The 25,642-nt window shown below is 42.8% G+C and overlaps 1 protein-coding gene across 6 annotated transcripts in view; it reads right to left on the bottom strand.

The window, feature by feature from the left end:
• DHRS7B (dehydrogenase/reductase 7B) overlaps positions 1-25,642 on the bottom strand; it is an 85,192-nt gene that overhangs the window by 12,804 nt on the left and 46,746 nt on the right. For 4 of the 6 annotated variants that reach the window (XM_045824653.1, XM_045824652.1, XM_045824657.1 and 1 more), the window contains exons 2-3: positions 22,751-23,025; positions 15,703-15,812 (exon numbers count right to left, since the gene is read on the bottom strand). In XM_045824653.1, coding sequence (XP_045680609.1) covers positions 15,703-15,812; positions 22,751-23,015 — 375 coding nt within the window. In that variant the 5' untranslated portion in view covers positions 23,016-23,025. The remainder of the gene's footprint in view (positions 1-15,702; positions 15,813-22,750; positions 23,026-25,642) is intronic. The other 2 variants (XM_045824656.1, XM_045824658.1) reach the window with 1 other exon arrangement.

The raw sequence follows: 25,642 nt of genomic DNA, 5'->3' as shown, positions 1-25,642 counted from the left end.
TTAGAGGACTTCTCAAGTGAGTTAAACAAGAGATCAAAAAGATGTGACATCAGAGAGGATGGCAAAGTAGGAAGTGCCAAGAATCCATCTTTCAACCTGGACAATTGTACTGATAGAAGCTCCCTGAAGTGGTACTTCGGTACTCATGCTTAATTTGTTCCAAATCTTGTAAAAAGTGCCAAAACTGACAAGTACGGAACTGTTCATGAGCTACCATGAGACTTACACCTCTACCACTGTTTCATCATGAGAAAGGAGTACCGAGTAGTGAGCAAGTGCCAACTGCTGAAATATCTTTTGTCATCAAAATGCAACAAGTACAGAGTCTGATGAGTTCTGAAGCTGATGAGTACTGAGGTATGACTGTATTTTGGAGCTTTGGAATCTATATGAATGTTTGCAGCTTTCGGGAAGAGTGCTGGGCTGGCAAATTATATACATTTTGGTCATTTTTAGCCATCAGCTCAGTGGTGGCTATCCATCCCCAGTCCACCTGGCCCTGTGGCAGTCAGTTGTGGGAAAGACAATCAAACACTCAGGTGGGTGCAGTTTGAGGGAGCCAAGGTAGGAAATAAGACCTTGTCTTCCAAATATCTGGGTATTATTCTGATGGCAGATTGCTGGTCTGAGCATCAAGGTGCAGCATGGAGGCAGATTAGTGTCTTTTAACCACTACTAGCTGAAGTGGCTTCCAGTAGATTTAAAGAAGTCACATATTTTCTTTGGTGTTAATATATATATATATATATATATATATATATATATATATATTCCCAAAAAACATACCTGAGGAAGCCCAAATGATGGGCTTCTTACTAGACAAAGACTTTAAGACAACTGTCTTAAAGATGCTGAAAATACTAAAGGAAAAGATGGACAAAAGCAGAAATGGATGTATGAATATAAACAAAATGAAAATATAAATTAAGAAATAAAAATTATTTTAAAAATTCTGGAACTCAGAAGTATAATAACCAAAATGAAAAATATATTAGAGGGTTTCAATAGGAGATTTGAGTTACTAGAAAAGATAATTAGTGAATTTTTAGACATAACAATTGAAATTATCAAGTCTGAGAACAAAAAGAAAATGAGAATGAAGAAAACTAAACAGAACCTAAGGGACGTATGGGACACCATCATGTGGATCAATATATGCATTGTGGGAATCTGAGGAGAGAGGAAAAAGGGTAGAATATTTGAAGAAATAATTGCTAAAAAAAATTAAGACTATGAATCTGCACATCCAAGAAGTTCAATAACACACAGGATGAACTCAGAGACTCACAGTTAGACACATTACAATAAAATGATCAAAATACAAAGAATTCTGAAAACATCAAGACAGAAGCTACTCCTTACATAAAAAAGATCTTCAAAAAGATTCATCACCTGACTTATCACAAACTTTGGAGGCTAGAAGACTGTTTATCAAAGTGTTAAAATAAAATAATTGTCAACCAAGAATTCTATATTTGACACAACTATCTTTCAAAAATAAGAGAGAAATTATGATTCCTAGATTAAACAAAAGCTGAGAGAGTTTGTTACCATAAACTGCCCTGTAAGAAATACTAAAAGGAGCCCTTCAGGTTTGAAATGAAAGAAAGCTAGATAATATGACTTAAAGCCATCTGAATAACTAAAGATTGGCAGTAAATTAAATACATGGACAATTTTAAAAGCTGATATTATATATATATATATATTTTAAGATTTTATTTATTTATTTTTAGAGAGGGAAGGGAGGGAGAAAGAGAGAGAAATATCAATGTGGGGTTGCTGGGGGTCATGGCCTGCAACCCAGGCATGTACCCTGACTGGGAATCGAACCTGTGACACTTTGGTTCGCAGCCCGTGCTCAATCCACTGAGCTACGCCAGCCAGGGCTTGATATTATATTTTTTAAAATAATAATAAATAAAAGCTAGTATTATTGTAATTTTGGTTTGTAACTCTACCATTCATTTTCAACACAATTTAGAAACATGCATTTAAAAACTATTATTAATCTATGTTATTGGATAAGCAAAGTATAAAGATGAAATCTATGACAAATTGCAGAAGGGGGAGGACAGAGGTGTACCAGTGTAGAGATTTTGTATGCTATTAAAATTAAGTTGGCCATGGATCCAAGACAGTGGCAGAGTAGGGGGAAGGTACACTCACGACCTCCCATGACCAAACTAATTACAAATAAATTATAGAATAATCATCCTGAATAACCAACTAAGACCAGATGAAGAATAGTTACAACCAAGCACTTGCAGAAGAAGCCATTTTAAGACAGGTAGGAAGGGTGGAGACATGAAAAAGGATGGCCTCATCCCATGGGTGGTGGCTGAGGTTCCACAGGGATATCTCAAACACAGAGGGTTCCTGCTGAGAAGCATGGGGTCTCATCCCCAAGCCAAGCTCATCAGCCCAGAGGACCAGAGCTAGAAGAGGTGCCCACATAACATCTGGCTGTGAAAATCAGTGGAGATTGACTTCTGTCCATCAGGGAGAGACGCAAGTCCCATAGAGACATAGGCACCCCTCTTAAAGGGTCAATGCACGTAATTTTGTTTGTAGCCACTCACCCTGGACTCTGCAGGAGAGAGGGTGAACCAGATTAGAGTCATGTGGGAGTCTGTTGTGTGTGGCTCTGGGGAGAGACCTGAAGGAACAGCCCCCAGCATCCCTGTGCTGAGTCATTCTCTCACACTGCAGACACCATCTTTCTTGAGTGGAGCAATCCTCTTCATATGGCATCAGTCTCAGAGAAATCACTGGTCCATCTTCCGGACTCCCTCTCTTTCCACTCTGCATAACTGATGCACTGCTTAGAGTCAGCCACCTTTTATGGGGTGTAGAGTTCTGGGCAGACTCAGGGAATGTCAGTGATTTAGTTATGTGGCTTTGGAGCAGGGGTCATTTTTCCCACTTACCCGAGAAACCAACTGGTGCTTCCTCCTCATGAAAGACCCTCTAGCCCCACCTTCTGGGCTTCAAATGGACTGACCCATTTGGCTCCCAGTGGCTCCGCCCCGCCAAGGGTTAAGCAGAATCTGGGACTGACTGAGTTGTTTGGCTGTGGGGCAGGGGCTATAGTTCCTACCTTCTGTGAAGCTTGACCAGCACATCCACCACATGGGAGATCCACTAGCCCCATCCTGCCTTTCACAGAGACCCTACCAGTGCTGAGCTCAGGCTCCACCGGGCAGAATCCAGGATAGACTGGGTTGTGTGGCTCTGGGACAGGGGCCATTTCCCTCTCACACGCCCAAGCAGGGAAGAGCCTTCCCTTCACATGGCCAAATCTTGGTCTGCTTGAGTTGGATAAACTCTGCTGGCCTTGCCCTGATGACTCCCTGAGACTCCACCACAAAGGTGTGCAAGCACCCAGTGGGTGGCAGACAGACTTGGTATACCCTGGGACTTTTGCTGAGCGGCCTCAGACCCAGAACTGGCACTGAGTTTGAACCTGTATCAGTCTAGTGAACACCACTCACTTCTGGACTCACTAAGGACCTACCTAATGTAACTTGAGTACTGCCAGAGGCTCTTTCAATGACTGAGCCTAACAGGTAGTCAGTAGGCAGAGATAGGCAGAGGCAGATCTGAGGGAGCTTGGGACTTTGGCTGACCAGCCCCTGGGCCTAGTGCTGGTAAAACCCGGCATTGGGACGCAGATTGATCCTTCCCATGCACACCAAAGCTCAGCAAAAACAGCCATAAACTGGGGATAGATTTGTAGCTACAAACAGGTTGCTAGGGGCAGTAACAGGCAGCATCAGACATTAGTCTGCACCAAAGTCCCTCCCAAGAAGGCCAGAACTAACACACCCAGATTCAGACATCAGAAAAGGATCCAGTAAGTGTCACAAGTGGCATATCCAAAGGGAGATCTTGGGAGGCACCAGACCCTGCTGAGGTGAATTCTGCATCATGTGAAAAGTACCAACAGAGCAACCTCCACATTATGGTCAAGGTTAAGCCTCATAGCCAGCAAGCCTGAGGTTTGATCCCAGCATAAATGGGCCAATAGCAATCAAGACTCAATTACAACAGGAGGGCCCACATAAGCCACACACAGGACATTCATGGAGCACCCCAATCAGGTGATCAAAGAGACTGTGCCACTGGCCCCACAGGATACCTACCTAAGTCTTAAGGCCACTCTACCAAGACTGGGAGTCATAGCAAATCTACCTAATGCATAGAAAAAAAAACACAAAGAGGCACCAAAAGTGGGGAGACAAAAAAATATGCCTCAATGAAGGAAGAGGAGAAATCTGCAGAAAAACAGTTAAATGCTATGAAGGTAAGCAACTTACAGATATAGAGTTCAGAAAAATGGTTATAAGGATGCTCAAGAAACTTAATGAAACCTACAAGGTACTTAGTACCTTGTACCTTAGAACTACAACAGCATAAAAAAAAAGCATACAACACATAAAAAAAGAATATGAAGAAATAAAGAATACAATGTCTAATGTCAAGAATACACTGGAAGGAATAAACAGGTTGGATGAAGCAGAAGGTCAAATCAGTGATTTGGAAGACAAGGTAGGAAAAAAAACACTGAATCAGAGCAGTGAAAAAAAAAAGAATGAAAAAAATGAGGATAGTTTAAGGGACATTTGGGACAATCTGAAGCGTAACAACATCCACATCATAGGGGTACCACAGGGAGAAGACAGAGAGCAAGGGATGGAGAACCACGGTAAAGAAACAATGACAGAAAGCTTCCCTAATCTGGTGAAGGAAAAGACAGACAAGTGCAGAAATATCAGAGCACCAAGCAAGATGAACCCAAAGAGTCCTGGCTGGTATGGATCAGTGGATTGTGTGCTGGCCTGTAAACCAAAGGGTCACTGGTTCAATTCTCTGTCAGAGCACATGCCTGGATTGAGGGCCTGGGTTGTGAGCCAGGTCCCCAGTGGGGGCACATGAGAAGCAACCACACATTGATGTTTCTCTGTCTTTCTCCCTCCCATCCCCACCCTCTAAAAATAAATCAATAAAATTAAAAAAAAAGATGAACCCAAAGAGGCCTGCACAAAGACACATCATGATTAAAATGGCAAAGGTTAAAAATAAAGAGAGAATCTTAAGAGCAGCAAGAGAAAGTTACCTACAAAGGAGCTCCCATTAGAATGTGAGCTGATTTCTCAACAGAAACATTTCAGGCCAGAAGGGACTGGCATGAAATTTTCAAAGTGATGAAAAGCAAGGACCTACGGCCAAGACTACTTTATCCAGTAGGGTTATCATTTAAAATTTAAGAAGGAATAAATAACTTCCCCAAAAAGAAAAAGCTAAAGGAATTTGTTACCACCGAACCAGTATTACAAGAAATAGAGAAAGGGGAGAAGGAGTTGGGGAGAGGGAGGAAGAGGTGGGAGAGGAGAGAAAAGAAGAAATTCGTTGAAAGAACAAAATGGAAATAAATATGTATATATCAATAATCACTTTAAAATTTAAATGGCCTAAATGTTCCAATCAAGAGATATAAGATAACTGAATAAATAAGAAAACAAGACCCATATATAAGCTTGATGCGGACTCCGGCTTGTGGGGTCTGCCACATTGAGGATGAGACTAGAGAAATTCACATGGACTTACAAGTCTGTGGAGGAAAAGGGACAGTGCAACCACTCTTTCAAGGGGAAAGTGCCTTGGCCACTCTCTCAAGAGGAGAACGCCCCAACCCTTGCCTTGATAAGCTTTTATTGGGCTCAATTTGCACAGAAATAAAGCTCATCAATCATTGTCAAGAAATGATTAAACAACAATATACACAGTATACATGCTTGTGGGAGCCGCTCTGCATGGTGTGGGCCCAGCTCCTACTGGGAGATGCACAGGACCCACACCCATGGATAGGTTTTCCCGTGGGGAATCAGGCCTGCAATGTACCTAGGCCGCTCTGAGTCTTGCTTTTTGCTAAAACTCCCTCACTCTGAATTGAGGATATTTACTGCAAAGCATCTTCCTAAAAACCATGCTAAACCTTCCAAGGATGAGTGTAACTAGTCCAACTACTTTTGCCTTTTCATTTGCAAATATCCCTCTTCTGTGATGTGATTACCAGCATCCTCTCCTTTGTTTTCTGTATAAAGTAACCACCTAAAGCGAGCCTGTGCATAGTTAATGAGGACCTTCTTGTAATGTGCCCAGTAAGACAATAAAAGGTCATTGGAGCAAGGGCCAAGGCTTTGCTCTCCTTGAGAGAAAAGCCATGCCATCCTTTTTCCTCCACCAGATTCGGTAGTCTGTGAATGTCTCATTTTCATCCATAATGACGTGAACCCCACGAGCTGGGTTCTGCATCACATGCTCACTTAGTGGTGTCTACTGCCCCCACTGATTAGTACAGTGAAGTCATCCTTGTTCACACATGTGCATTCCAGTCCATTCCCCTTGGCTGCCAGGTTACATTAATGGTGTGCAAACTGTTCAGGTTATATTAACTATGGTGCACTTTTTCTGGACAGACCTTGCAGGAGTACCTAATATGTAAAGCAATTCTTGATGGACAGGGAAAAAAAGAGGTAGACAGTAATACAGCCATAGTAGGAAATTTTTAAAACCCCACTAACATCAATGGATAGATCTTCCAGACAGAAAATCGACAAGGAAACAGTGGCCATAAATGACACATGAGATCAGATGGATTTAATTGACATCTTCAGAGCATATCACCCCATCACAGCAGAATACACATTTTTTTCAAGTGCACATGGACTTTTTTCTAGGAGAGACTATATGTGAGACCACAAAACAAGTTTCAATAAATTTCAGAAGATTGAACAAATGAGACTACATCAAACTAAAAAGGTTTTGCACAGCCAAGGAAAACATCAAAAAATAAAAAGGCAATCCATTGAAAGGGAGAACATATTTTCTGATACATCTGATAAGGGGTTAATATCTAAAATTTATGAAGATCTTACAAAATTCATCACTAAAAAAACAAAGAACCCAATTAAAAATGGGTAAAGGACCTGAATAGACACTTCTCCAAAGAGAACATACAGATGACCAGTATCACTAATTATCAGAGAAATACAAATTAAAACCACAAAGAGATATCACCCTACACCTGGCAGAATAATTATCATCAATAAATCAATAAACACCAAGTGTTGGTGAGGATATAGTGAACTGTAGGTGGGAATGGCAGATTGGTGCAGCCACTATGGAAAGCAGTATGGAATTTCCTCAAAAAATTAAAAATGGAACTACTTTTGACCCAGTGATTCCACTTCTGGGAATATATCAGAAGAAACTTAAAACACTAATTCAAAAGAATATCAGCACCCCTAGGTTCATTGCAGTGCTATTTACAATAGCCAGGATATGGAAGGACCCTAAGTGTCCATCAGTAGATGAGTGTATAAAACAACTATGGGACATTTACACAATGGAATACTACTCAGCCATAAAAAGAAGATAATTTTACCCTTTGTGACAGCATGGATGGACCTGGAGAGCATTATGCTAAGTGAAATAAGCCAATCAGAGAAAGACAAATACCCTATGATTTCATTCATATATGGAATCGAATGAACAAACTGAACTAACAAAATAGAGACAGACTCATAGGATGACAGCTAAGGGGGGAGGTTAGGAGGTGAAGGGATATCAAAAAGAAGAAAGGACTCATGGACATGGATGACAGTGGGGTGATTGCAGGGGGAGGGTCTAAATGGTAATGGAAAAAATACAGTAAATTTTGTTTTTAAATTTAAGAAGACTGAAATCCTATTAAGTATCTTCTCTGATGATAATGGTATGAAACTAGAAATGAATCACAAGAAAAACCCTTAAAAACGGATAAAGACGAAGAGGCTAGATAACATGTTATTAAACAATAACTAGGTTAACAATGAGATCAAGAAAAATATCAAAAGACACACTGAAACAAATGAAAATGAAAACAAGTTAACCCAAAATCTATGGGATGCAGGGAAAGCAATCCTAAGAGGAAAATTTATAGTATTACAGGCCTATCTCAAAGAATAAGAAAAATCTCAAATAAATAATTTTACTTTACACTTAAACTTGGAAAAGAACAACTAACAAAGTACAGAGTGAGTAGAAGAAAGAAAATAATAAAGATCAGAGCAGAAATAAATGAAAGTCTAAAAAAAGATGCAAAAGATCAAGGAACACAATAGCTGGCTCTTTGAAAAGATACACAAAATTGACAAACCTTTAACCAGACTTATCAAGAAAAAAAGAGAGAGGACCCAAATAAATAAAATCAGAAATGAAAGAGGAGAAGTAATAACTGACACCACAGAAATACTAAGGATTATCAAGAAAATATTATGAGTAACTGTATGTTGACAAATTGGACAATCTGGATGAAATGGACAAATTCCTAGAAACATAATGTCCCAAATATGAATCAGAAAGAATCAGAGAATTGGAACAGAGAGATTACAACTAGTATAATGGAAGCAGTAATAATAAAACATACTCCCAAGAAACCAAACGCCTGGACTAGATGTCTTCACAGGTGAATTTACCAAACATCTGAAGAACTAACACCTATCCTTCTCAAACTATTCCAAAATATTCAAGTGAAGGGAAGACTCCTAAGCTCGTTTTATGAGACTGGTATTATCCTAATTCCAAAACCAGATAAAGACACTATAGAGAAAGAAAATTATAGGCCACCATCCCTGATGAACACAGATGCTAAAATCTTCAACAAAATATTAGCAAACAGGATCCAGCAATACATCAAAAAGACCGCACACCATGATCAAGTGGGATTTATTCCTGGGATGTAAGGTTGGGACAATATCCACAAATCAACAAATGTGATACGCAGCCCTGGCTGTCGTGGCTCAGTTGGTTGGACAGTGTTCCACAAACTGAAAGGTCATGGGTTCTCTTCCAGGTCAGGGTGCACACCTAGGTTGCAGACTTGGTCCTTGCTGGGTCACATAGGAAAGGCAACTGACCACTGTTTCTCTCCCTGTCTTTCTCCCTGTCTTCCTCTCTTTCTAAAATCAATAAGCATGTCCTTGGGGGGAAGATTAAATATAAATATATAAAACTTAAAAAAATTAATGTGATACACAACATACAACAAATAAAGAACAAAACCCACATGATCACATGTGGCAGAAAAAGCATTTGATATAATCCAGCATCCATTTTTGATAAATATTCTCAGCAAAATGGGCAGAGAGGGAACATACCTCAACATAATGAAGGCCATATATGACAAACCCACAGCCAACACAATACTGAATGGGCAAAAACTACAAGCGTTTCACTTAACATTGGGAACAAGACAGGGTGTCATTTCCAGAGCTCTTATTCAACATAGTACTGCAAGTCCTAGCTACAGTAATCAAATAAGAAGAAATAAAAGGCATCCAAACTGGAAAGGAAGAAGTAAAACTGTAATTATTTGAAGACATGATACTATATATAGAAAACCCTGAAGATTCCACCAAAATACTACTAGAACTGATAAATGAATTCAGTAAAGTAGCAGGGTACAAAATAATTATCATAAATCAGTTGCATTTTTAAACACCAATAATGAACTATCAGAAAGAGGCTAACAAAACCCATTCACAACTGCATCAAAGTAAAAAAAAAACACCTAGGAATAAATTTAACCAAATATGTAAAACACCTGCACTCAGAAACTTATAAGACACCAAGGAAAGATATTGGAGAAGATACAAATAAGTGCAAATATACCATGTTCATAAATAGGAAAAGTAAACATTAAAATGTCCATATTCTGCAAAGCAATATCAAGATACCAATGCTGTATTTCACAGAACTAAAACAAATATTCCAAAAATATACAAGGAATCACAAGACATCTCAAATAGCCACAGCAATCTTGAGGATGAACAAAGTTGGAAGAATTATGCTACCTGATATTAGACTATACTACAGGGCCATTGTAATCAAAAGAGAATGGTACTGACATAAAAACATAGATCAATGGAACAGAATAGAGGGCCTAGAAATAAACACATTCCTTTATGGTCAAATACTATTTGACAAAGGAGGCAAAAACATACAATGGGGTAAAGATAGTCTATTCAATATATGGTGTAAAGAAAATTGAACAGACCTGGCTGGTATGGCTCAGTGGACTGAGTGCTGGCCTGTGAAACAAAGGGTCACTGGTTCGATTCCCAGACAGGGCACATGTCCAGGTTGCAGGCCAGGTCCCCAGTAGGGGGACACAATGATATTTCTCTCCCTCGCTTTCCCCTTCCTTTCCTCTTTCTCTAAAAATAAATAAATAAAATCTTAAAAAAATTGGACAGATATGTGCAAAAGAATGAAAATACGCCACCCTCTTACACAATACACACACATACACACACACAAAAGTACACAAAATGAATTAAAGACAAATGGGCGTAGTCCTTAAACCACAAAAATCCTGGAACAAAACATAGGCAGTAAATCTCGGACATTTCTCTTAGCAATATTTTTTCTAATATATTGCCTGGGTCAAGGAAAACAAAAGGAAAAAATAAACAAATGGGACTACATCAAACTAAAAAGCTTCTGCACAGCAAAGGAAACTATCAGCAAAATGAAAACACAACCCACTGAATGGGAGAACATATTTGCAAATGATATATAGATAAGGGGTTAATATCCAAAATTTATAAAAAGCTTGTAAGATTCAACACCAAAACAAACAAACAAACTGAAAAATGGACAGAGGATCTTAATTGACACTTCTCCCAAGAGGACATACAGATGGCCAACAGACGTATGAAAAGATACTCAAAGTCATTAATCATCAGAGAAATGCAAATTAAAAACATGAAGTATCACCTCACACTGGTCAGAATGGCTATCATCAATAAGTCAACAAACAACAAGTGTTGGCAAGGATGTGAAGAAAAGAAAACCTTCATGCGCTATTGGTGGGAATGCAGACTGGTGCAGCCACTGTGGAAAACAGTATGGAATTTCCTCAAAAAATTGAAAGTGGATCTGCCTTTTCACCCAGTGATTCCACTTCTGGGAATGTATCTGAAGAAACTCAAAACACTAACTCGAAAGAATATGTGCACCCTTATGTTCACTGCAGTGTTATTTATAATAACCAAGATTTGGAAGCAACCCAAGTGCCTATCGGTAGATGAGTAGATAAAAAAAAAGCCGGGGTACAATTTACACAATGGGATACTACACAGTATTAAAAAAAAGAAGGAAATTTCACCCTTTGAAACAGCATCAATGGACCTGGAGAACATTATGCTAAGTGAAATAAGCCAGTCAGGAAAAGACAAATACCATGTGATTTTACTCCTATGTGGGATCTAATGAACAAAATAAATAAAATAGAAACAGTTTCATAAATACAGAGAACAGACTGACAGCTGTCAGAAAGGAGGGAAGTTGGGGGGCTAGGTGAAACAGGTAAAGAGATTAAGCAAAAAAAAAAAGCCCTCAGGAAAAAAAAATCATAGACAACATGCTGATTACTACAGGGGAAGTAGGGTGAGAGGACGTAGAAAAAAAGGGGGATAAACAGTGATGGAAGGAGAGTTGACTTGAGGTGGTGAACACACAATACAATATACAGATGGTATATTATAGAATTATATACCTGAAACCTATACAATTTTATTAACCAATGTCACCACAATAAATTCAATTTTTAAAAATATGGAAAATTGAAAAAATAAATAAAATAAAAAAACAAGCCCTGGCTGGTGTGGCTCCATAGATTAAGTCTGGCCCACAAATCAAACGGTCACCAGTTCAATTGCCAGTCAGAGCACAAGCCTGGATTGTGGGCCAGGTACCCTGTTTGGGGTGTGCAAGAGGCAACTACATATTGATGTTTCTCTCCCTTTCTTCTTCCCGCCCTTCCCCTAAATATAAATAAATAAAATATTTGAAAAATAAATGTAAAAACATAAATTAAAAATTTATGAATAAAAAAGAGTGTGTACACCCTGGATTATTTACAATAGTCAAGATATGAAAGTAACCTAAGTGCCAATCAATAGACAAGTGAATAAAAAAGCTGTAGTACATTTACACAATGGAATATTACTGAACCATGAAAAAGAATGAAATGTTACCATTTTTGATAGCATGGATGAACCTACAGAGTATTATGCTAAGTGAAATAAGTCAGTTGGAGAAAGACAAATACCTTATTATTTCACTAATATGTAGAACCTAAAGAAAAAAAAATAAAATTGAAACAGATTCTGAGACAGGTTGCCAGAGGACAGGGGGTTGGACCACTGGGTGAAGATCTTGAAGGGATTAAGAAGGACAAATTAGTAGTTACAAAATAATCATGGAGACATAAAGTACAGCATACAGGCCTGGCTGGTATGGCTCAGTGGTTGAATCAAACCACTTTGATTCAGCCTGCGAATCAAAGGGTCACTGGTTTGATTCCCAGTCAGGGCACATGCCTGGGTTATGGGCTAGGTCCCCAGTAGGGGGCATGTGAGAGGCGACCACACATTGATGTTTTTTTCCCTTTTCCCACTTTCCCCTGTCTAAAAATAAATAAATAAAGTCTTTTAAAAAAATAAAGTACAGCATAGGGAATATAGTCAATAATATTATAAGTAGTATGTACAGTACCAGATGGTACTAGGAACGATGATGGAGGGAGCACTGTGTAGAGTATATGACTGTCTAGCTACTATTGTGTACACTTGAGATTAATACGAAATGAAGAAAGAGGTGTAGGTGGACACACTTTGCCTCCTTGCACAACCAAAAGAAAGACAACAACAAATGTAAAAACAAAACATAACCAGAACTGCCGGAAAATTGAACTGTATGGAAATCCACAACCAAGGAGTTAAAAAAGAAACATTTGTCCAGACTGGTAGGAGGTGTGGAGTTGGGCAGCCAGGACATAGAGGACTCACAGCAAGGCAGCATCTAGAGAACCAGGTAGTCCCACATTTGCATGCAGATAAACTGGGAGGAACAATTGGGAAGCAAGACAGACTGTACAACCCAGGGTTCCAGTGCAGCGAAAAAAAGCCTCACAACCTCTGACTGAAAAAAACCTGTGGGGGTTGTGGTGGCAGGAGAAACTCCCAGCCTCACAGAAGAGTTCACTGGAGAGACCCACAGGGTCCTAGAACATAAACCAACCTACCCACCCAGGAATCAGTGCCAGAAGGGCCCAATTTGCTTGTAGGTAGAGGGGGAAGTAAATGAAAGCCAGCACAGAGATGAAAGAGAGGCATTGTTCCCTCTTGGACCCCTCCCCCAACACAGCACACAGCCACATGGGTTGCCCTACTGTGGTGAATACCTAAGGCTCCACCCCTTACTACATAACAGGCATGCCAAGACAAAAAATACAGCCCAATGAAAGAACAGATCAAGGCTCCAAAAACAAACTAAGTGATGAAGAGGTAGCCAACCTATCAGATGCACACTTCAAAACACTGGCAATCAGGATGCTCACAGAAATGGTTGAGTATGGTCACAAAACAGAGGAAGAAGTAAAGGCTATACAAAGTGAAATAAAGGAAACTATACAGGGAACCAACAGTGATGGGAAGGAAACCAGGACTCAAATGATTTGGAGAAGGAAGAAATAAACATTCAACCAGAACAGAATGAAGAAACAAGAATTCAAAAAAAAATGAGGAGAGGCTTAGGAACCTCTGGGACAACTTTAAATGTTCCAACATCCAAATACCAGAAGGAGAAGGTACCAGAAGGAGAAGAGGAAGAGCAAGAAATTGAAAACGTACCTGAAAACATAATGAAGGAGAACTTCCCCAATCTGGCCAAGGAAATAAGACTTCCAGGAAGCTCAGAGAATCCCAAAGAAGTTGGACCCAAGGAAGCACACACCAAGGCACATCATAATTACATTACCCAAGATCAAAGAGGAGAGAATCTTAAAAGCAGCCAGAGAAAAGAAGACAGTTGCCTACAAAGGAGTTCCCATAAGACCATCAGTTGACTTCTCAAAAGAAATCTTGCAGGCAAGGAGGGGCTGGAAAGAAGTATTCAAAGTCATGAAAGGCAAGGACCGACATCCAAGATGACTCTATCCAGCAAAGCTATTGTTAGAATGGAGGGGCAGATAAAGTACTTCCCAGATAAGGTCAAGTTAAAGGAGTTCATCATCACCAAGCCCTTATTATATGAAATGTTAAAGGGACTTATCTAAGAAAAAGAAGTTGATCAAAAATATGAACAGTAAAATGACAACAAACTCACAACTATCAACAACTGAACCTAAAAAACAAAAATGAACTAAGTACACAACTAGAACAGGAACAGAATCACAGAAATAGAGATCACATGGAGGGTTATCAGTGGGTAGGGGGAGAAAGGAAATGGAGGAAAAGGTACAGGGAATAAGAAGCATAAATGGTAGGTACAAAATAGACAGGGGGAGGTTGAGAATAATATGGGAAATGGAGAAGCCAAAGAACTTAAATGTATGACCCATGAGATGAACTAAGGGTAGAATGCCAGTGAGAGGGTGGGGTGCAGAGTGAAATAAAGGGGAGAAAAATATGGGATAACTATAATAGCATAATTGATAAAATATATTAAAAATAAAGAAACTAATACAAAATTATGTTGAATAAAAAATTAAAAAGTGTATGCAAAAAATTAAGTTGGTCATACCTCCTAGGATGGGCATAATTAAAAAAAGAAAATAATAAGTGTTGACTACAATGTGGAGAAACTGGAACTCTTGAGCATTGCTGGTAGGAATATAAATGGTATAGCTGCTATGACAAACACTGTGGCAATTCCTGAAATGATTAAACATAAAACTACCAGTTGACCAAGAATTTCCGTTCCTAGGTATATATCCAAAAAAATTCAAAGCAAGGACTTAACTGATACATGTACATCAATGTTCACTGTAGCATTCACAATAGCCAAAAGGTATATACAACTATAGTGACCAGGAACAAATAAATGGATAAACAAAATATGGTACATACATACAATGCAGTATTTTTCTGCCAGTAAAAAGGAATGAAATTCTAATGGACACTACAATATGGATGAACCTTGAAGACATTATGCTTAGTGAAGTAGCCAGACACAAAAGGATAAATATTGTATTTTTCCACTTATATGAGGCATATAGAATAGGCAGATTCATAGAGACAGAAAGTAGATGTTTCCGGAAGCTGGGGAGACAGGGATAAGACCTAAAAGGACAAATATTGTACTTTTCCTACTGTAGTTGTTTGCTTAGTTTGTGTTTGTTTTTGTTTCTGTTTAAGGAGTACAAATTTGTGTTGGGGATGATGAAAAGGTTTTGGTATAGACAGTGGTGATAATTACATACAGTGTGAGTGTAATTAATGTGACTGAGTTGTACACTTATAAATGCATAGAATGATAAACATTCTGTCATGTCTCTTTTTCCACAATTAAAATTTTTGAAGTCATCACCAACCAGTTGTTTCCCCCTGCCAACAACAACAAAAAGAGGGATGAGTAGGTATTAGCCAGGTAAAAGCGGGAGGAGAATGGTGCTAGTAAGTGGTGGGTTGTAATTTGAACTATATGACAGTTCTTCCTCAGGCTGTGGAGCCCAATTTGTTGTGGAGAACTGCTACCTTCCCAGTACAGTGACCATGTGGATGCCCTGCATGCCTAGTAGCCCAGGAGTGGGCCACTCTCTCAGCAAATGAACTGCATCCCTCCCCACAGAAAACACACCCCTGGGCTTACCTTGGTGGCCTGAGAAGCAGTGAGTTCTTTGGTGAGCTCTTCTAGTGCCTCCCTATTCCGGCCACAAAGCACCAGCTTAGCACCTGCAGCATAGAAGACTTTGGCACATTCTAAAGGTAGAAAAGAGAACATTGATGGCAGAGAAACAATGCCTTTCTTCCCCAGTGCAGTTCAAACTTGCCCAATGTTTCAGAATATGTATTGTTTCTAAATGCACTGAACACATGTATATTAGCTCTAGTTATGGCCCAGGCATGAAGGTAGGAATCAGGTCCAGAGCTTGATGAGCTCTGTTATTGCCTTAGAGAGCTCATGTTCAGTGATGTGACAGATATCCACAGGGCAAGGAAAAGACAGGGACCGGTTGACAGATTTATTGGATACTATGTCCAGAACATCCATAATCATCTTTAGCTCTGAATACTCTGTGAGCATTATCCCCATTTTCACAGCTGAAAAAGCTCAGCAAGATCAAGCAACATGCCTGTGATAGGCAGGGCGAGCTGTGTGCAGCATGTCTGTCAAGGCCTATGTTCCAGCACAATCCAGCTGTTTCCCAGGTCACTTGAATGCAACAGGTACTTATCTCCCGGGGCTGCTTACATGGTTCTAGAGAAACACAGGAGACACAGGACTCTGCTGAGAAAGGCTGCAGAGGCCTGAGGGGCTGTTTTCTGGAGAGTACAAGAGGCCCAGGGTGCAGAGTCTACAAAGTGCCTGAGGGGGCACAGACAGTGCAGCTGGGGCAGAAAGTGGAAAGTTCATCAGCTCTGCTCTGTTGTGAAATAGGACTGGAGAGTAAAGAGGCGAAACCTGCTGAGTGTCTGCAACAGCAAAATATTCTAAAGGAGGGCTACATTTTAAAAGGCACCCTCCTGTGGGGTAGGAAGGAAGGAGACTGAAAAAGACCAGGCTCCACTGAGCCCACTTATTACATTCCAGGTGACGATGAGGACATCAACTAAGCCTATGGCAAGGAAGAGTCCAGAACTATCTAGGCACCTTTATTAGTCAACATTCTTTTTGTGGCAAGAAAAAGAGACTCAACTCACACTGCAGCAAAACCAAAAGAGATTTATCAGGAGGATTCTAGGACAGCTCAAGAATTAAGAAAAAAAAAAGGCTGAATGGCCAAGATGTGGAAGGACAGGTGTGGGGGCTTCCCAGGGCCTCTGACAGCAGGACCCAGCCCTCTTGATGCCAGCTTATCCTTCCTCCACCTCCCCAACCCAGCTTCCCCACAATAGGGAGTGGGCTCTGGGCTCACATCAACACAGCTCCCCTGCCAGACAGGAGGGACCTTTGACTTGTCTCCTCTAAGCTCTTGCATCAAAATCTCAGTAAGGGACTGTGCTCAGCTATGGTGGAGCAGCTTCAGTAGGACTAGCCCAGCAAGGGTCCCACTTAATCCCCCTGAGGTCAAGGAGAAGGGGCAGGGAGGGGAGGCCACTAGGATGCTGTACTAACCTAGGGGGTAGGGGTTGGAGCAGAGGGTGAGGTCCTCTTGTTTCTCGCTTGCCCTGCCCCCATACATGTCCCAACTAAATGTCCTGAAAACTGACAGCTTATGAAAACCAGTACAGCCCAGTGGTCCAGAGAACAGACTAGACTTCCTGTGTGCAACTCTGACTTCCCACACTTCCTGGTTCTGTGGTCCTGGGTTAAGTTATGGCCTGCATTTCTCACTTTCCTCTTATGTAAGATGAAAGATGAAAGCAGCACTAGAATGGAGTGAATTACAGTAGATACAAAGACCATTTTAAAAAGTACTATAGAAGGGTTGTTTTTGTATTTCTAATCTGCCTTTTAAAAAATTCTCTGAAAACTGACTGTTGGTGAAAATTGAAATACAAGGGTTTAAAGAAGCACTGCGTGTCCTCACCCAAGGTCTCATCTCCTCACAGGCCCCCTGAGCAGGTCTGCACATATAACAGGGTGCAGTCTAGAGGAGGGCCCCAAATAGGGATTTGGAATGGGGTCCAGAACTCAAGGTGTCCAGGAAATATTAGAAAGGTATATAGGATGTCCTCACCCCTTCCCCCAGACAGGTGTGAGTTGTGGGAAGGGACACATGGAGCAGGAACATGCAGAGCTATTTTTTTGTACAGCCACAGCTTTGCAGCTAACCTCTGGCATGGTCTTTTAACATATCTATAACCTTTAACTGGGTGCATAAATATGTTAAATAGCTGTGGCCATGCCTTGCGTCAGGGGGATGGAAGTGACTTCCACCCAAGATGTAACTGGGGGTGCAGGTCCCCCTGGTTACAGCACCTGTGTGAGAGTTGGACAAAATTGGCTCCACAACATGGGGACACACCTGCCCAGACTCACAATGGCAGCCCAGTAAACTTGGAATAATACAGGAATGCTGGCAGGAGTAACTGATTGTGGGAGGAGTCGGAAATGGGGCTGCAGAGGTAGAGTGGCACGGGGATTTAAACCCAGACACAGCAGCCATTAAGAGAAGAACCACATGGCTTTGCCAGAGTGGGGAACCCCGCAGTTTCGGTAGAAGAGGACCACGCAGTTTTGGGGTCCTCCCTTTGGCCATGTGGCCTAGGAAGCAGGAGAGACTTTGCCTGGAAGAAGGGTGAAAGAACTCTTGCCAGTAGGCCATGAGAAGGTGCCACATAGCTTTGGATTAGCTGGAGATCCTGAACGGCAACACAGCTGATGGTGCCAGCAGCCTGAATCATGGACTTCTTTTCCTGAGAAACGGAACCCCAGTTTAGGGCAGAGAGAGAAGAAAGCACTGTGTTGTCTGTGGGTATCCTAAAGGACTTTGATATTTTGATCAAGATATTAGGTCACTACTTTCAGTCTGTATAGCTTTAAATAAACATTTCCTTTCCTTTTCACAAATCTCTGGCATTGAGAGACATCTTTCCTCTGACGACGGGCAACCGAACCTAGTGGAGGGTCCTTTCGGTAATAGTATATCGTACCCCCTTGGCCCTGTTCTGTAACACACAGACCCCTCAGCCCCGAGCCAACCACTGTCCGAGACTGAGTCTGAGAAGCCAAGGTGGTCAGGAGGGGCTCAGTGCCCCCTTGGCTCATAGAAGGAACAGGGCTGCCCTGGAGCTGCTCCGAGAAGCGTGAGGGATCAAGGCTATCACTTCCTCTCCATGAGGCAGGAAGGTGGGAGGGCCCAGGCGAAGTGTACCAGTCTGACAGTCCTTCCTCCACAAAAGTGTCAAAATTCCTTAAAGCTAAAAGGCTTCCAAACCTTTCTTCTGAGAGTAGAAGAAATTCTAGGATTCTCCAGGAAGAGAGGAAGTTTTGACCTCTGGAAGGTCTTAGGGTGCAAAGCCCTTTCATTGCACTCTGCTGTGCCTTTCGATTCTCCTATAGCTTCCACTTTGCCATACCCAGGCCCACACCTCCCTGCACATCCCCAGGTAGAGCTTTCTGGAAGAAGGTGCTAAGTGTACTAAATCAATACATTTTCACTTGTGCTGTGTCATCATCTTTGAAGATCTGGTTCGTCTGTTCTCTGGCTCAGCCCAACAAAGGGCACAAGTCCAGAGAGAGCTGCAGCCCCCACTTTCTCTGTCTGTCCTTGGGTGGTCTGGTCAGGGTCACAGCCACTGTCCTGCCTACCCTGTTGTTCTTCTCAACAGGGCAGCAAAGACTTCAGGGGCTGGAGTGGGTGGGGGTGGGGGTGGGCTGCATTCAAAACATTCCTGAGACCAGAACTGCTCATTCAGTTTGCTAAATAATCCCCAAAGATTAGGAATTCCCAGTTCTGTTGGCTTCCTTGCTCCATTCTGTCCTGTCCTGACCAACACAATGGGCATTTTGTGAGGTGCCACTAAAGGGTGCAGATACACAGAATCACAGGTGCGGGGAGGCATGCTGGTGTATAAACAGTTTCTGGAAAATGGTCACCTACATTCTGCTTAAGCTTTGCTTCTGAGCAGAGCCAAAAAGGGAAGATATTAGTGTAGGAAGTGACAGAAATGAAAATAACAGAAATTGGAAGGATTCCACTTTCATTTTTGAAAAAGCTGATACAAGGAGGCAGAGGGTCAAGGGAAAAGAAAAAGAGTACCTGTCTCAGGTACCAACTTCCCTGCCTTCCCTGCACTGTTGGCTTTTGTCATTCAAGGCAACTGCTCACAGCTTCAGGGCTTAGGCTGGCTGAAGTGGGCTTCCAGAGCCTCCTGTCCCTTTACAAGGACAAGCGTGTGCAACATAAATATACAAAACAGGAGAACTGTAGGTAGCTGTCATAGGTTCATCACATGACTCAAACCTCCTGAGCCCTAACATGGGGCAGAGCCACCCAGGGCGGCGCTGGGTCTCCCTCTGCACAGCAGTGTGCCCAGGCCGTTGGCGGCAGGACTGTCTGCACCTGAGAAGCTGCTTGTCAGTCTGGCCCTGTTTTATCTGGCTGGAGGGGAAAGACATAAATGGAATCCTGTCCCTAAGATGTTGAATAGGGCCAAGTATAAGCGGAGTGATTTGGAATTCAGGAAATGATTGACATTCTTTCTATCTATCTAAATACATGCAGTGCTTTTTCCAATTACATTTGCTACTCCCTTTACAGTCTTAGTGTCTGGAAGAGGAAATGTGGAACAATGAAGAGAACAATGTCCGTCTCGAATGTCCTTCTCAAACATCCACATATTGGAGCACCCACAATTCCCTACTTTTCCATTCTAGCCAACTCTGAAATACTCCTCAAGGACTCAAAAAAAAAAATGCTTCTCTCCAAGATTAAGAGAAGCATCTGGTGACTGCCTATATATAGTATCTAAGTAAGGTCAGAGGACCAACTGTGGTAAAGGGCTTGGAGGCAGCTGTCCCTATGCAGCATGTCTGGGTATCTGATGACAGACCCAGGGGTCACCCCCGGAGACCTCACCTAAACATCAGCATGGTGTACAAAGGGGTCCATACTAGCTAAAGCCTCCAGTCCCCCTGGCTGACTGCAACACAAGCCCCATCTGCTCCTCCATGCTTTTGCAACACCTCAAGTGCTTACCAGCCCCTGCACAACCATGCTGCTTCTAGCCTTGGGCCAGCTCTGCAATGCCCTCCCTGCTGGCCCACCCTTCCTCTTCCTTGGCTTCACCCTTCCCTTCTCCCCTCAAGTGAGACAAAAATGAGTTCTGGAGTCAGATGTGGGCTTAAATCTTGGCCTTTCTGGCTAGTCATACCTTTTCTGCATCTCATCTGCAAGGATTCAGTGATACAAAGCACAAGCCCCACACACAGATGCAGGCCCTCCCACCAGGCCCGGTGGGAGCACCCATTACTGAAAAGGCAGTATGCTGAGAGAGGTGCCTGCCTCTTTCAGTCAGATCTCAGGCTCCCTGAGGAACACAGCCCTGTCTGTCATCTGTTCGTCCTACCTGTTCCAGAGCCTTGAACACGGGATGCACTTCATCAGCGCTGGCTGTACTATCACCAACCAAAAAGTGCAGCAATGGAAGGTTTACCACAGTTAGGGGCGCTTCTCTGCCTCCCATGGAACTGGGCTCCAGTGTGGGCAGGTACTTCGGGGAGGTGATGTGTGTGTGTAGGTGCAAGAAAGGGCAGGGGGCTCCACGCCACATGCCTGAGTTTGCCCCATTGTATGCTCTGCTGTAGGAGAAGAAAACTTCCTTTCTTCCCTTCTAAGTGCTATGGCTGGTCTAATAATTAAATTGGTATAACAGATCAATAGGAGAAAAAAATTTTTAATTTTGTATGTACAGGATCCCCCCACCACAAATATGAGGCTATAAGAAGTGAGCAAAGCAGGCAGTTTTAGTACCTTTTAGACAAAACAAACAAATAAACCAATAAATTAGTGAAAATTGACAAAACAAAGGGGTTTGAGCTTTGGGCAGTAAATTAGAGAAGAATTAACAAGGTTTGTTTATACAGCCTTCTTGGCATTGAATTTACCATCTCTCATGATAAAGATGCCTTCTACTTTCTGGTACCGGGGTGGGGCACCTTTTCTTTTAAACATTTTATTTATTTAATTTTAGAGAGTGGGGAAGGGAGGGAGAAAGAGAGAGAGAGAAACATCAATATGTGTTTGCCGTCCACGCTCCCCCTATTGGGGAACTGGCCCTCAACCCAGGCGTGTTCCCTGACTGGGAATCAAACTTGGCCAACCCTTTGGTTCGCAGGCCAGCACTCAACCCACTGAGCCACACCAGCGAGGGCATTTTTTAAAAAGATTTTTCAATCACAGTCTACATTCATTATTTTGTATTAGCTTTAGGTGTGCAGCATAGTGGACAGATAATCACATGCTCTACTGGTGTCTTCCTGCTCCCTGATGTTTCCAGTGCCCACCTGGCACCCCTGACTACATCAGGGAGGGCACTGTCACAGGGGAGATGCATTCTGCTTCCAAGGGAACAGAGGAGGCTCAGAGGGTCCTGTCCTTCTTACACCAGCTGTTTCTTAAATACCTTTAATTCAAAATAATCAATATGCCAACATGGCATATTTCGGGGTGACATATATTTCTCCCCTTCACTGCCAAAGTCAATATACATGTTTGGAAGGGAAATGATGACAGCTCTAGAGTCATTTGTATTGAGAGGAGGGGCAGCAACTGGCTCCAGACCTGTGTCCACCGCACAATTCCTGGGATCCAGCAGCTCAGTGTGCTCTCCAAACTGGAACGGTACTAAGCTGGGGAACTCGATGAGCTAAGGCCACAATCATCCTGTTTCCAGCCCTTCCAAGGTTGTGGCCAGGGTACAGCTAGAGGCTCAGCCAGTCAACAAAAGGCCACAAACCAGGCATGCTGGCTGAATCCAGGAAAAGGTATGCTTTGTTTGACCCTCAAGGAGGTAATTAGTTGTTGACATTTAAAAATTGGGAGCCTTCACATAATAGCTCTGTTTCAACAACCAACTGCAGCTGAGCAAGGCTGCTGCCTTAGGTGGGATATGCAGGCTCCAGTTTACCATGGCCTTCCTCACTGGCCTTTGCCACCAACATGGATGCTGGAAGTCTCATTGCCCTCAAGCTCTCGCTTTTACCAACTGGACAGAGGATGGCAACATACTCTTGTTCCCAAGTCACCAACCTGCTTCACTTATTTGCACCTGTGTTGTGGTCCCCGAGTAGCTGAGCTGCTCCCCAAGCACAGGATGGCTTTCCTCCCCCTGCAAGCACTGCCTCCAGGACCCACCTCGCCCCAGTCCTGAGGTGGCGCCTGTTACGACCACCACAGCATCCTGGAGGCTGGCCTTCGTCCTCACGCACTGCAGCAGCTTGAAGAGGCTGAAGATGCCCACACAGCCAAACAGCAGGGGCAGGATGGCCATGGAAGTCATGACCCCCACTGTCATCAGACGCTTCCTGGAAGAACCAAAACCAAATAAATTAATGACAAAATGGGAGAACTCAAGACAATTGCCAACCCTATTCCCATTAGTGTGACAGAACCCAGACGTCTCTTGTGAGAACCTCAGCTCTGAGTCCAGTCCTGGGCACTACACTCTCATTCTGCATGGACACGAGCAGATTGCTGCACCACAGGCCTGACGATACCTCTCAGAGGTGCACAGTGGCCCGGACGAGCATGTCAGTACTCACCTGATTCTGCTTCAGAAACCTGTTTTGGGAAACTTAAGTAATACCTATTCTCATTTAAAATTTCTGGGTATTTGTGAAAGTAGTTTTTTTTAAAGGACAAAGAAAACCATACCAACCTTTCTATCCCTCTCTGAACAGATGGATGGTATCTGGGATGGTCCACAAGTGTGCTCCCAGCCACAGGGCTCAAGGACACCCAGAGGGAGTTGTTGGGAACCGCCCTGACTGGTATCAGAAGCTGAAACCCCCGCCTAGGCTAAGGCTAAGGGAACACCCTTGGAACCGTGAGCCGGCAAGGAGACAAAAGCTTATCTCCCTGGCAGGAATGCTGCTTCTGCTGCTGAACCCCAAAAAGCTTGGTCGGTTAGCCAAAGACGGGTAAGATTCCCCACGGGGGGAACAACCCAAGCCAGGCACGATCACTTTGGGAGGCCCCCCAAAAGAAGGACTTGGGGGGCTGCAGCAAAAGGGGGTGATGGACCCTCGCTCCTCGGCTTTGACATAGCCTGAGTTCTCATCGTCTGGGAGAAAATCTCCTTATCGCTCGGTGGCCTTAGTTCCCGTGCTCCACCTAAGCCTGAAACAATGACAGGGTAGTACAGCTCGGTACTGGGAAGTGCGGATTTCCCGGGGGTGATCAGGCCTAAGAAAGAACATGTAAATTACTGTGAAACCTTCTTTGTTTGGAATGCTCTCAGTTGAATGAGAAGGGTCTTAGGAGGAAGCTAGTTTGTTCCTCAGCCTTACAGCTCTTTGACCCCCAACTCAATAGACCGGCAGAGTTCTTTGTTTTCTATAGTTCCTGACTTCCCCTGGTGAGTGCTGTACTTTACCTGAATTATTATGCAGGATGAGCCTAATAAAAGCAGGTATGGACGGTGGATCGGCGCGCTCCCCACTAGGGGGGGGTGGCCATTCTGTCCCTACTTCCCCACAGAAACTAGTTTGTCTCTGTGCATGTTGTTATTTCTCGCGTGTTTATTGTCGAGCCATCCACAGCGTTCCGTGGTCACTGCTGGCCGGTGACCCACGCGCAACAGGGAGTTCAGCTCATTGGAGCTCCCTTGGCCAAGTGCAGGCACTGACTCAGGCTGCTTAGCAGGCTGCCCTGCAGTGCCCTGGGCACATTCTCACTTAGCAGTCACTGGTGACCCACAGGCAGCCAGAGGAAACCAGGAGCATGTGTTTATGCAACAGTGTGCAGTCAATTCTAAGGAAATGTATCCGTGTCTCTTACAACTGCCCCTAATTTCCTTACTCCTCCAAGTCTTCGCCATTACTCACTTATGTCCCTAGCCCAAAGCAACCACAGCTAAGAGGGGACAACGCGAGGTTGAATAAAGGTCAAGGGTGAGTTAGTGAGGAGAAACACTATGTTGGTCACTTTGAAAGAAAAGCCCTGTGAGGCCATTGGGCATGTGGGCCAGAGTCCATGACTCAAAAGCCCACCCATGGTCTGCCTCCAGGGCTGTGATATTGTGAGCACAGGATTCTCTTCAGGAAGGAAGGGGATGAGGACCAAGAGCAGGGTTCCTGTGAAGCAGCCTGAAGCATACAATTATTCATCAAATTGGAAGTAACTATGTAAAACCCTCACCCACCTACTAAACGTCCCATCTCCTCAACTCCTCATTTTTTAAAAAAATATTTCTGCTTCCTGCACCAAGGCAACATCAGCTCTGTGAATGTCATGAAGCCAGAGCCCACTCAAGACCAGCAGGGACCCCCTACCTCCCTAGTTACTTTAATCTTGTTTTTTAATATATTTTATTGATTATGCTATTACAGTTGCCCCATTTCCCCCCTTCTCTCCCCTCCACCCTGTACCCCCTCTCCCACCCACGTTTCCCCCTTTTAGTTCATGTGCATGTGTCATACTTATGAGTTCTTTAGCTTCTACACTTCCCGTACTATTCTTGCCCTCCCCCTATCTATTTTCAACCTACATTCTATGCTACTTATTCTCTGTACCTTTCCCCCTCTCTCCTCCTCCCACCCCCCTGCTGCTAACCCTCCATGTGCCCTCCATTTCTGTGGTTCTGTTCTTGTTCTAGTTGTTTATTTAGTTTTTTTTGGTTTTGCTTTAGGTGTGGTTGTTAAGAATTGTGAGTTTGCTGTCCTTTTACTATACATGTCTTTTCTTTATCTTCTTTTCTTAGATAAGTCCCTTTAACATTTCATAAAATAAGGGCTTGGTGATGATGAACTCCTTTAATTTGACCTTATCTGAAAAGCACTTTATCTTCCCTTCCATTCTAAATGAGAGCTTTGCTGGATAGAGCAATCTGGGATGTAGGTCCTTGTCTTTCATGACTTGGAATATTTCTTTCCAGCCCCTTCTTGCCTGTAAGGTCTCTTTGGAGAAATCAGCTGACAGTCT

Source organism: Phyllostomus hastatus, unplaced genomic scaffold (genome assembly GCF_019186645.2).
Source record: "Phyllostomus hastatus isolate PE091 unplaced genomic scaffold, TTU_PhHast_1.1 phas_scaffold_55, whole genome shotgun sequence".
Taxonomy (NCBI): domain Eukaryota; kingdom Metazoa; phylum Chordata; class Mammalia; order Chiroptera; family Phyllostomidae; genus Phyllostomus; species Phyllostomus hastatus.
Note: the sequence above shows the minus strand (reverse complement) of the source record. Positions and strands in the feature narration are given on the sequence as shown.